This window comes from Cupressus sempervirens, chromosome 2 (genome assembly GCF_028749045.1).
Source record: "Cupressus sempervirens isolate cs-2001-9-10 chromosome 2, ASM2874904v1, whole genome shotgun sequence".
Classification (NCBI taxonomy): Eukaryota; Viridiplantae; Streptophyta; class Pinopsida; order Cupressales; family Cupressaceae; genus Cupressus; species Cupressus sempervirens.
The window spans coordinates 265,201,361-265,213,446 of NC_143119.1; the positions used below are offsets into that span (position 1 = coordinate 265,201,361).

Consider the following 12,086-nt stretch of genomic DNA (forward strand, 5'->3'; position numbering starts at 1 on the left):
TCTAGGATTCTATAGTTACCAAACCTAAAAATCTAGGAGACTGCAACTCCCCCTATCAATCTTCGTTTCTTCTAGTAATTTGAAACATAAATAGAAAATTTTCATAAATTATTTTATTCACTTTTTATTTTGAAACTATGGATTGCTTAACATTAATTTTTTGTCCTCTTTTTTTTCACGAACTATGAGTTGTGCAAGCTTGAAGTTGTTCTCAATGTATTAAATTTTTCTTTTAGGAAAGCTTGGAAAACAATTGCAGGTTTTAGTGTTTACAGTTTCAAAGACTAGGTCTCCACCTACTTCATGCAGAAGTCTCTCAAGTCCACATGAGAGTACTTGGGCTCTATTGAGATTTGATCCTTTAATGCAAGTTTCGGTGAGCATGGGTTTTTTGTTATCAAATATGTCAACGTAGGTATACTGTCAACAATTACTAAGTTAGTTGACATATGTAAATATATTTTTCCTAAGATCCCCTCATTTGAAAGAAAAAACATGTTCTATAAAAAATATTCATCGCTATGTACAAACTTTAATAGAGTTGGAATTGTTTAGCATTTAAAAACTTGCAATCATTCACACTCTAATCGAAGATTAGCCAGGTTGATGTAACTAAGTGATCAAAATAAACAAAGTTATTGCACATTTTATTCTCAAGAGGATAGAATGAGTAGAATAAAGGGAAGATTAGAGATTTACCATGGGAAAATTTAATGCTTAACAAATGACTCCAAATTGTAGTTTGGGTTTGTCCTTTTGATGTTGAACATATTGTGTACATGATCTTGCCAGTCATAATACCAAGATAGCAACATAGTTTCTTATACGATAGGATGATGTAGAAATATTTTCCATAATGTATGAAGATGAAAAAAAAAGAACAATATTCTTTCATGGAAATTAGATATTTGACAAAGGACAAATGTCATACGTGTTGAAATGTTTTTCCCAAGAATGTTGTTTTAGGGATGCCTATATGGTGAATGTGTAAGACCTTTCACAAAATGTATTTGAGATCAAACTTATATTAGAATATGTTATGTCTATAAAATCCTAAATGAACTATATCATGTTTGAAAACAGTGGTATAAAATGAGTATTTGAGCCTCTTATGGTTCTATCTTTCTATATTGGATATCTACCCAGATCAATACTCAAATTTGTATTTGTACATCCTTTGATTATTGAATCAATTTTGCAAATTACTACATAAAAACTTCATATTTCCTTCATATTCTAAAAGCATATGTCAAGAATGTATCTTCTTCATATTACACTTTCCTTTGCTTACCATGGCCAGTCTCCCTTGCCACTTTCACTAGATAAAACTCTTTTTTTTGTTAGTTTTATTTCTTTCTATAATGGTGAGCATAGGCCCAATCTTTTGAATTTAAGGATTTTTTTGGTGATTGAAATATAATTTTCTCCATTATCATTAGCACTTGGTTGGGAGAAATTTGATTTTCCTATATCTTACAGAAAACTTTCAGCCAGTGTTGTATTTTGGCTCTTCAAAATTATTAACTTGTAATTTTTTTTATAATTTTTCCTTAGTAATGATTGATTTCAAAAGTAGAATGACATTATGGTGCCTCCTAAATCATTGTAGGTTTTTGGAGTCCCCTGTTATTCTACTATTGTGGGTATGAATTTTGGGGAATGACTATATTGATTCTTGATGTCAACTTCTAGGTTTACCTTATTTTCTAAATGAGTTAGTAATTAAGCTATTTTTTCCCATTGTACACAATGTAATCAAATAAAATTATAGAGGAAAAAAAATCATTTAGCAAGATATCACTTGATAGCAAGGATGTTCAAATATCAATAAGAATTAATCTGTGGTAGCATTTTAGGAACTAAGCAACTTAATCAGTAAATAAACAACCACTTAGAAATCTATATTATTTGTTATCAATTGTTGGCTAACGATGCTTGATAGTGTATACAATTGTATTATTTTCTAGAGGGGCAATATCTTAAGTAACACATCATTTTCTTGTTACCAAAAATTTGATCATGCAAAGAGAAAAATATTGGATTGCAAAAACCAAGGAATATTAAACTAATTGCTTGCCAGCAAATACACATATTATGTTCTCTAGGTTTCAGGTAGGGGATGGAAAAATCTATGAATTACAATTACAACAAGACATATTAATAGAAGAATATATATATGAAGATCAAAACCTTGCACTAAAAAGCTAAGCTTGTATACTTTCACATTTATTGAATAAACCTCCAACAAAGAAAAATAGAAGACAAACAAAATTCACCCAAACTCACAAAAAACCATGTTTATCTCTTATTCAAAGACATTGGTGCAGAGCCTAGAATGGATGTTAAATCAACGGACATTTGAGCTCAAGTTTCTTCTTTTCTATATAAATAATGAATGGATTGATTATATATTAAAATTTGGATATTTATAATCAAATGAGATGATCAATTTTTATTTATGTTGAATTATTGTATAACTTAGATTTGTTTTGTTACAGCCATATCAACACTTCTTTGATGACAACAATCTTGGCTTTTTATTAAAAATAAATTTCCAAACCCTCCTTTAATACTACTTATTCCTCTTGTCCTATGTCAGCCGACTGGATGGTTCCGGCGGTGTTTCTATAGCCGACGGATTGACTGTCGTCGGTGTTTTGTATTTTGTAGCTGACGGGTAAATAGTTTGTAGCGGATGTAATGTTGTGGCTGACGGACTCCTACGGGAAGGTTCGACGGTAGTATTTATATCCCATCTGGGATCATTGTAAAGCATCATCATCTACTATTGTGAATATTATTCTGCTATTCTATTCCATTGTCTGTATGCGTTGATTTCTTTACCACTACGGTAAACATTTGGCGTTGTTGCCTTATGAATCTGGAAGGCGGGAGGAATGAAGATTAATGCCAAATCAGCTTATCAAAAATCGGAATAAGGTCAAAGAAAAAGATGGAACCTATACTGCGCAAGAGAATTTAATTCTGGCACAGCAAGCCAAACGCCGACGGAGATTTCAAAAGATTGCCGACGAAAATCGGAGCCCCAAAGAATTGTTGGAGGAGACTCGGCAGCGGGTAGAATTGGTGGAAGAAGCACGGGAGGAGTTCTTGAATTTGTGTTCGCCAAGGGAGAAAAATTCAAATGGAAGAACATCAACTCACACGGCTTGCAATGCCGAGGGAGCACGAGAGTGGAGTGACCTCTTCGTCCGGGATAGACTTCCACGGGAAACAACTTCAAAAGATCCTTCTTCTTCACCAAGGTTCATAGTTGTCGAGACCTCCGGTGTGGGAGAGCAGTCCGCCGGTGTGGGAGTGCAGACCGCTGGTGTGGGAGTGCAGACCTCCGGTGTGGGAGACCAGTCCACCGGTGTGGGAGAGCAATCCGCTGGTGTGGGAGTACAGACTATCGGTGTGAGAGTGCAGACCGCCGGTGTGGGAGTGCAAACCGTCGGTATGGGAGTGAAGAGCGTCAGTGTTGCAGGACCGAGCAACGCCTGTTTACAGAAACCAATTGTGATGGCAGGACCAAAAGAGAAACTGTCGAAGCTCAATGGTGATGGTATGGCCGATCCCACTCGACATTGCAAAACATGTGAAACGATCTGAAGGGAAAATGGCATAACTGATGAAGACGACTGGATGAGACAATTTTCGGCAACCCTACGGGGCGTGGCAATTGATTGGTTTTCGGATACAGATCCACAAAAGTTGGATACCTGGGATAACATTAAAAAGGAGTTCCTGGCAGAATTTAAACTCTTGCGAGATGATAATGAAATCGTAGCAGAAATTTTCAATACCAAACAGGGGAAGCACGAAATTGTCCGCGTCTACGCCAGGAGATTAAAAGACTTAATAAACAAAATGGAAAGCAAGCCAGCGGACGGATTGTAGAAAAGATGGTTTGTGGATGGCCTACACTCGAATTTGTGAAGGAAAATGAAAATTGTGCCACTGTCATCATATGTGGATGCGTATAACAGAGCACTGGACCTTGAAAGTGAGCAGAAGACAAAGAAGAAGAAAACTAGATCCTCTGATTCAGATGATGACGAGCCTAACGGAGATGATAGTAGCGACGACGAAGGCAGCAGCAAGAAGGTTTGTGCCCTACAGAAGGATATGGTTCGCATGATGAAGGAGTTTAAAAATATGCAGAAGGAGCCAAAAGGCAGTGAGTTGTGGTGCACAGAGTGTAAGACAGACGGGCATACTAAAGGATCGTGTCCAAAGAACCAATTCTGTGACATTTGTCAGATCATGGGTCATTCGACAAAGGAGTGCCCCTTTAACATGAAGACAAGAGGATCTCCGCAGGTGTTTCTCACACAGGAGGCTTCCCCGTCGAGTAGTAGCGGAAACACGAATACCGCCGGTGCTACATCCAGAGGATACAGGAATAATAAAAAAGGGCAAAATAAAAACAATGCAAACAATAACAATAATAATGGGAGCCGAAGTCGAACTCAGTATGATGCAAACGGACTGTCGATCGTTCAATGCCGAGCATGTAATTTGTGGGGTCATTTTGCGTGGGATTGTACAACGGCAAACACACCGAAATAATTATGTAGATGGTGCGAACCCGGCGATCACGAAGATTTCAAGTGTCCAAAGTCTAGAGTAAACTTGATCACTGTAAGCATAGATGTAGAGGAGGTTCTGGCAATTACACAAAGGCAAGCGGAGGAAAAAAGAAAATTGGAAGAAATGCAGGCGAAAATTAGAAAGGCATCGTCGGTAGGGACATCTCAGTTGAAGGACATCACTGGCACCTTGGCAAGGAACTTCGCAGAACAAAACATTGTACGACAAATCTTACAAATGGAGATACCGGTCAAGATAAGTGACCTTCTCACAATGCCCCAGTTACGAACAGCCATTCTGAATCATACACCATTTTTTAAAGCAACGGAGGACACGGGAAGGGACAGTAGGGAAGTAACGACAACAGACCCAATGCTTCTGGCACTCACAACGGGAAGGCATCCGGCGGTCATCGAGATAGGGATTTTGGGAAATGTTTTGACAGACACAATTGTCGACGGAGGGTCTGGCGTGAATGTATTGTCGGAGGATACTTGGAAGAAGTTGGGAAAGCCGACATTGTGGCCACCTGCATTTCAATTTCTCACGGCAGACCAACATGGATTCAAACCGTTGGGAATCTTAGAAGCGCAACCGGTAACAATTGGTACGCAACCATTTTTATTGGATTTTGTGGTCATTCCATTAAAAAGAAAAGGATATGATGCTATTCTGGGACGGGATTGGTTGGTGCAAGCAAAAGTAAAACATGATTGGAAACGAAATACCCTTTCAATGGAGCGCAGAGGCAAAAGATTCACAATTGACCTGCATACACAAATGGTTGGTGAGGAGGCAGCATCGTCAGATTCAAAAAGTGATGGTGAAAGTGACGACGAAGCAAAGAGGAGAATGGAACCAGACGAAGGAGTATTAAGACTTGACGAAGGATCAAATGATGACGACCTGGACTTGGTGAATGGCCTGTTCCACTAGCAAATAGAAGACTACGAATTATTTTCGAGTTGCAATATGTTAATGGTCAACGAACGTGAAAAAACATAGGAAAATGAATGTCCGAAGGAATGCAGGGAAGCGGAAGAAGGAAAAGCTGCCATGGCTGAAGCTGGGGGGAAGAACATACAGTCTGAACACAGAAAAATGAAAGATCCCACTGTCTGGTACATGGTGAATGGACCGCGCAAAAAGAAAAGGTTACACCGTAGCATAAAATTAGTGGAAGGGCACCGACAGCAAGGAAATAATCCAGTTGCACGACGACTGCAGGCACAGTGGGCGACGGAGGTGGCACAGAACAGATGTAAGGTGTACAACAGTCAAAATGAAATCAAAGTGGAAAAGTTTAAGGCCAGATGGGTTGGACCATATCAGATTCGGAAGGTCGACGAAAATGGAGCGATCAGATTATCAACTTTGGACAGGCAGAAGGTACCTCCGACAGTCAACGAATTCAAATTCAAAATATATGGTGCCCGGAAGACTTTGTCGTCGCAAAAGGGGACTCCCTCGTCGTTGCCGAATGGCGACGGTCAGAGGCAAAGTTGAGGTGCTTTGTATATTTTTTCAAACAAAAAAAAAAGTTAGTAATAGTCCCGCGGGTAGCTATCCGTGGACTGTCCCACGACAGAGGTTCGCGGATTGTTCTGTGGGTGGCTCTCGCGGACATGTTTCGCAGGTGGCTCCAGCGGGTAGTCCCCGCGGATTGTCTTGCGACAGAGGTCCGCGGACTGTCCCGTGGGTGGCTCCCGCGAACATGTCCCGCGGGTAGCTGTCTGCAGACTGTCCCGCGGCAGATGTCTACGGATTGTCCCACGGGAGGTCTTCCACAATGTGATCTATCTGTCTGTTTTCATTGCCAGAAGAATTGTTGAGCTTCTCATTGCCGGAGGAGTGGTTTCAATGAAAGATTGTTAAAATTTTGTTTCTCATTTGCGGAGGAGGGAATGTTGAGTTTGTGTAGAAGATAGGTGTGCGGGGTTTTCTAAAAAATAAAAATAAAAACGACGACAGAATCAAATTGTTCAGAATGAGTTACAGATGGTGCCAAAGGGAAGGGGACACATCAATGGTTTCCAGAAAGAGTGTAGAGTCGGTAGAAAATGGCAGAAATAGTCTGTTCTGTGCATTTTTGTGGGCTTCGAAGTGCTAATTTGATCTTGGCGGCGAGGAGCGCTGCCCCTCGACCCCTCCGGGGGCGTTGCCCCCTAGACCCCCAATCGTTGCGGATATCAGTCATGGGAGTCTGACCAGTTGAGAAGAGTTGAAGATTGTTGCAGGCATGGACTGTCTGTGTACCAGAGGCATTGGGAGTAGGTGTTGGCCGAGAGGCTGTCTTGGTGGATGCATAGAGAGCTCGGGAGGAGCTGATCATCCAGTTGGAGGCAGTGCAGCGACACTTGGCTCAGGGTACCGAGGAATTGAAAATAGAGAAAGTAGAATAGGTGGCTATCAAGGTCAGCTTGAGGAGACAGTATTGTGTTAACAGAGGCTACAGATGTAACAGGATGAATGTGGAAGTGATGTGACAGAAGCAGATTTTTGTTGTAGTCACTCTATTAATGTATTTTGTTTGTTAATTTGTCTCAGATATTTTGTTAGTCGTTAGGAGACAACTTTTTTTTTGAGGAGGATGGTGTCAGCCGACTGGATAGTTCCGGTGGTGTTTCTGTAGCCGATGGATTGACTGTCGTCAGTGTTTTGTATTTTGTAGCCGACGAGTAAATAGTTTGTAGCGAATGTAATGTTGTGACCGACGGACTCCTTCGAAAAGGTTCAACGGTAGTATTTATATCTTATCTGGGATCATTGTAAAGCATCATCATCTACTATTGCGAATATTTTTCTACTATTCTATTCCATTGTTTGTATGCGTTGATTTTTTTACCACTAAGATAAACATCCTACACAAGACAGGGACTCAGAGCTCTTGTTAAAACAAAGACCCAAAAGTCATGTAACCATAAGTTTTTAAAAGAGTAGTTATCATGGTAGATCAAGTCAATCCCTCTTACAAGCTTATCCTCGATTCTTTCTTCAAAGTTTGACAATGAAAGAGAACACACACGTATAGATCTTTTTACGTATTGTGTCCTAGAGATTGCATCTTCTCTCTGTTAAACAACGAAAAAAAGGAGATAATAGATAAAGGAGTACAATGGAAGGTTTAAGGCACCTGCTGTGCAGTGAGGACAGAGATTTTCTCATCACGAACATCGGAAACAAGGTACGATTGCCACCAATTATATTATCGTTGCTTGTTTCGATTGAATTGTGTTTTCGTAGATTGATTTCAAAGCAATCAATCAATAGGTGAAAGTTGACGAAATAGAAGGAAAATATGTGGGCGTCTACTTTTCTGCCCATTGGTGCCCTCCATGCAAAGCTTTCACCCCTTTACTCGCAGAAGTCTACGCAAAACTATCGGAAACAGAAAGAGACTTTGAGATCATATTTGTATCTGCAGATGTGGATGAAAAATCATTTGAGAAGTACCACCATGTCATGCCATGGCTTGCCCTGCCATTCTCAGATGTAAATGCAAAGGAAAAGCTTCTGAAGGCTTTTCATGTCACAGGCATTCCTGCCCTTGTTGTGATGGACAAAGAGGGTAAAATTTTGACCTCTGAAGGTGTTGACATCATCAGGAAATATGGGGTTGAGGGGTACCCTTTTAGTGCCGAGAAGCTTGATCGACTTAGGGCCAAGGAGGAGGCTGTCAGGGATGCACAAACAGTGAAATCTCTTTTGGTTTCTGATGAACGAGATTTTGTGATATCTCATGGGGAAAAGGTACTAAATTTTGTTGAATTTATTATCATTGTGTGTTTTTATGGTTACAAATTTTTTGTTTGGAGGGTTATTTATTCTGAATTCAGAATAGGTGCTTAACCAAAAGACAAAACCAGGGACTTCAGCAAGGCCCACTTTTGGGTTAAGCCCTTAACCTGAAGGCCAAACCGGGATTTTGAGAAAGGTCAAATAGCTTATGAATTTGTGAGGATGTTTGTTTAGAATTGGCCAGATAGAACTTGTAACTCCGTCCGTGTTAATATGGACCCATATCTAAATGACTAAATTTGGGGTTTACAGAAGACTGGAGGTATTTAACTGCGTTTTTATGTCTCAAAAGCTAAAGATCAAGGCACTAAGAACCGCTGGAAATGAAAGTTGTAACTTTGTGCATGTGGCTAAAGAGTCAAAAACTTAAAACTGAGTCTTAGAAAATAATATATGCATTGGTTATTCTACTTTTTTCTTTTGAAAGAAAATATATTGTGTGGCTTCTGTTCCAAATTGATCTGATTGATCGTTGATTTGGATCTTGATCAATAGGTACCTTTATCCAAACTTGTGGGGAAAACCATCGGTTTATATTTTTCAGCCCACTGGTGTGGTCCATGTCATAATTTCACTCCGCTGCTTGTGGGCATTTACAACGAGCTTAAGAGTAGAGGTGAGGATTTTGAAATAGTTTTTCTATCAGCTGATTTAGAGGAAGAAGCCTTTGAAGATTATTATGGAAGCATGCCATGGTTGGCTCTACCCTTTGGAGACAAAACTGAGAAGAAATTGTCTCAACACTTTCGGGTTCAAGATATACCTACTCTAATCATTTTAGGTCCAGATGGGAAAATGGTGCAAACCGAAACAGTCAGTCTTTTACAAAGATATGGAATTCGAGTGTACCCATTCACACCAGAGAGACTAAAAGAAATTGAAAGAGAAGAGGAAGCCAGACGACAAGATCAAACCTTGGAATCTCTCTTGGTCTCTGACACACGGGACTTTGTGATCAAACACGGAGGTGAAAAGGTGGCTTACTGACAATCGAGATCCAATAGTATTGTTGCTGTCATGTCAAGTTTAATTATTACAGAATAGAATGGAATGGAAAGGAATCTATTATAGTCTATGATGTGGCTTGCAGTATATAGGGCTACCTCATACCCTCATTGGGATTGAAGGAGGCACCTAAATGTGCTTCAACATGCTGTTAATGTTTTGCAGTCTTCTTGAAACTTTGAAACAATGGCTTACTTTTAATGACTTATGATTCAATTGACGCACAAAGTTAACATGTAGTGGTTAAATCTGATTTACTAATATTATTCAAAATGCACAAGATTGATGAAATGATATATTTAGCCTGATGGATTCATTTGGATTAAGATGGACAAATTACCTACCTTGATGAATCTGATTAAATGCAAGAGATAGAGAATTATTATATGGATAATCTAGTAGTTTTGTTCATATTTTGCTTTCAGACTTATCTTGATGATGTTAATCTTAATGTTACAAATTCTTTCTATGTTTTGATTTTTCCAACAGGTCCAAGTTTCTGATCTTGTAGGAAAGACAGTAGCCCTGTATTTTTCTGCAAATTGGTGCTCTCCTTGTCAAGCCTTCACTCCAAAGCTGATGCAAGTATACAATGAGCTCAAGGAAAGAGGTGAATTTTTTGAGATTGTTTTTATATCAAATGATGAAGATCAAGAGGCTTTTGAAGAATATTTCTCAATCATGCCCTGGTTAGCACTTCCATTTAGAGATAAGATTGAAAAGGACCTCAGTCACCATTTCCATACAGAAGGAATACCCACCTTGATTGTAATTGGTCCAGATGGAAAGACTGTGACAGATGATGCCATAAGTGCTGTCTCTGTCTTTGGAGCAAAGGCATATCCTTTCACTACTCTGCAGATTGAAAAGCTGCAAAAGGAGATTGAAAATTTGGCTAGCCAATCAGCCAAGGAAATTAATTGCAGCCGGCACGAGCACCCTCTTGTATTGACTAGAAAGCATGAATTTAACTGTGATGAATGTGACGAGGAAGGCAGTCAATGGTCATATTATTGTGACAAATGTGATTTCGATCTTCATCTGACTTGTGCTTTAAAGGATAAGCAGTGATTTGGGAGCAATAGAAAATGACAGAATGAAGAGGAAACCACTTACGACAACCGCAAGCCAGGAGGTGTCATCTATGATGGATGTTCTTGTCAGAGGTTGAGCTTTATGATTGTCAAGGTAGCTTCTTTTGTTTGGTAAATCATACAGTCTCTGGATTAGGCCTGCACTAGATAAGAGCCTTTTATTAATAACTTAATAGACTTGGTATGTCATCGAGCCTTTAGATCAATGTATTCATCTTCCATAAATGAATGTATACTGTCTTATAGTTCAAAGTCCATTGCCATTGAATTACTTTCCTAACTGTTACCATAAGCTTTCAATCTAGCATATTCAGTATTTCAATTCAGCCACTCTTGTCCACTCTCGTATACCATTTCAGATTGGAAACAAGCACAATCCATTTCACATCCAATCTGAAAGTGTGTTCCTCAAAATGCTTGATGTTCCTTGGTTGTTGTACTTTTATTTATCCAAGAAGTTGTTCATTTTCTTTATGATAACCATAATACTATGTAGTTACCGTATTATTTTTACACATGAAATTCGTTTGAGCAAAATTCAACTTAGCTCTAGTTTCATCTGCTAATTAAGGCCAGGCCTTGTTTTGACATTGTTGTTCTATAATTACAATACCAATATCAACTGATTTAAGTTACTCTTGATCATCTGTGCTCTTCTGACTATCTTGGTTTTCTTTTTTGTCAAGGGTAGGCTCCTTCAAAGTCAATGTAGAATCCCAATTTTGGTTTTTTAAATTAAAATAAACATTAATCCAATTATAAACACAAGCTGTATGTGAGAAGTAGTCATCATGGTAATATGTTCCATTGTGTAAAAACAAATTGACTAATATTTGTACTCTGCAAAAGAAAGAGGGCATTGCCATTTGTCATTGCATATGTGAAGGTATATTATCACATCTCATGAGATAGGCAGAAGCTTTCAAGGAATGTTCTTAATTAAATATATATGACTTTTCTTTGTGACTTGTTACTATTGTCTCACTTTGTCTGCGAGCTATTAATTTGTGTATGTACCTTCTGACCAGTTTAGTAGGATTCTATCTTTTATCTCTGTTTCTGATTTATATTCTCTTGCATACATTCAAATTAGATATCAACTAAGGGAAACCAAGAAGTTAGAAAAAGAAGTGATGGAAGGGGGCTAGGATTTTTTTCAATACATATAAGTAGCACCCTTCCCATACAATCTAGATATACTGTGATCAGAAAGGAATTAAGGGAAAAGGCATCTTGTTTTTATATCTTGCCTGTCCACTTTATAATGTAACCCAAACAAACTCTTAGTTTATCTTGACTATGATTTGAACAATATATTTAAGCCTCCATTGTTCATGGTAAATGAATAATAGAAATGTGAAACAGATTTATCGGATAGAAACTGTAAGAAAAATCCTAGGCAGCTTTTCTCCCACTGATTCATTTTCTATTTTCTAAAATGCTTTCTAATTGATGTCTACAATCAACAATAACATGTCAGACAGTCCCTTTTGACTAATTCCAGTGATGGATCATCAATATCATGTCATACGGTCCCTTTTGACTAATCCATTTCAATGATGGATCATGCAGTGCTATCCAACCTGTTGATTTAAA

General features: G+C 38.7%; 1 protein-coding gene across 1 annotated transcript; it reads left to right on the top strand.

The window, feature by feature from the left end:
* The first annotated feature begins 7,589 nt into the window (after positions 1–7,589).
* Positions 7,590–10,742, top strand: LOC149572069 (putative nucleoredoxin 1). Its single transcript, XM_089813387.1, has 4 exons — positions 7,590–7,777; positions 7,864–8,343; positions 8,887–9,366; positions 9,886–10,742. The coding sequence occupies exons 1-4, from the start codon at positions 7,709–7,711 to the stop codon at positions 10,465–10,467; spliced, it is 1,611 nt and encodes a 536-aa protein (XP_089669513.1). The 5' UTR covers positions 7,590–7,708; the 3' UTR covers positions 10,468–10,742.
* Positions 10,743–12,086: the final 1,344 nt, after the last annotated feature.

Bases quoted from the DNA above. Each gene is read 5' to 3' on its own strand.
- LOC149572069 (XM_089813387.1), top strand. From the start codon at position 7,709: ATGGAAGGTTTAAGGCACCTGCTGTGCAGTGAGGACAGAGATTTTCTC. The intron at 7,778-7,863 runs GTACGATTGCCA...ATCAATCAATAG, and splicing joins TCACGAACATCGGAAACAAG to GTGAAAGTTGACGAAATAGA. The intron at 9,367-9,885 runs GTGGCTTACTGA...TTTTTCCAACAG, and splicing joins TCAAACACGGAGGTGAAAAG to GTCCAAGTTTCTGATCTTGT.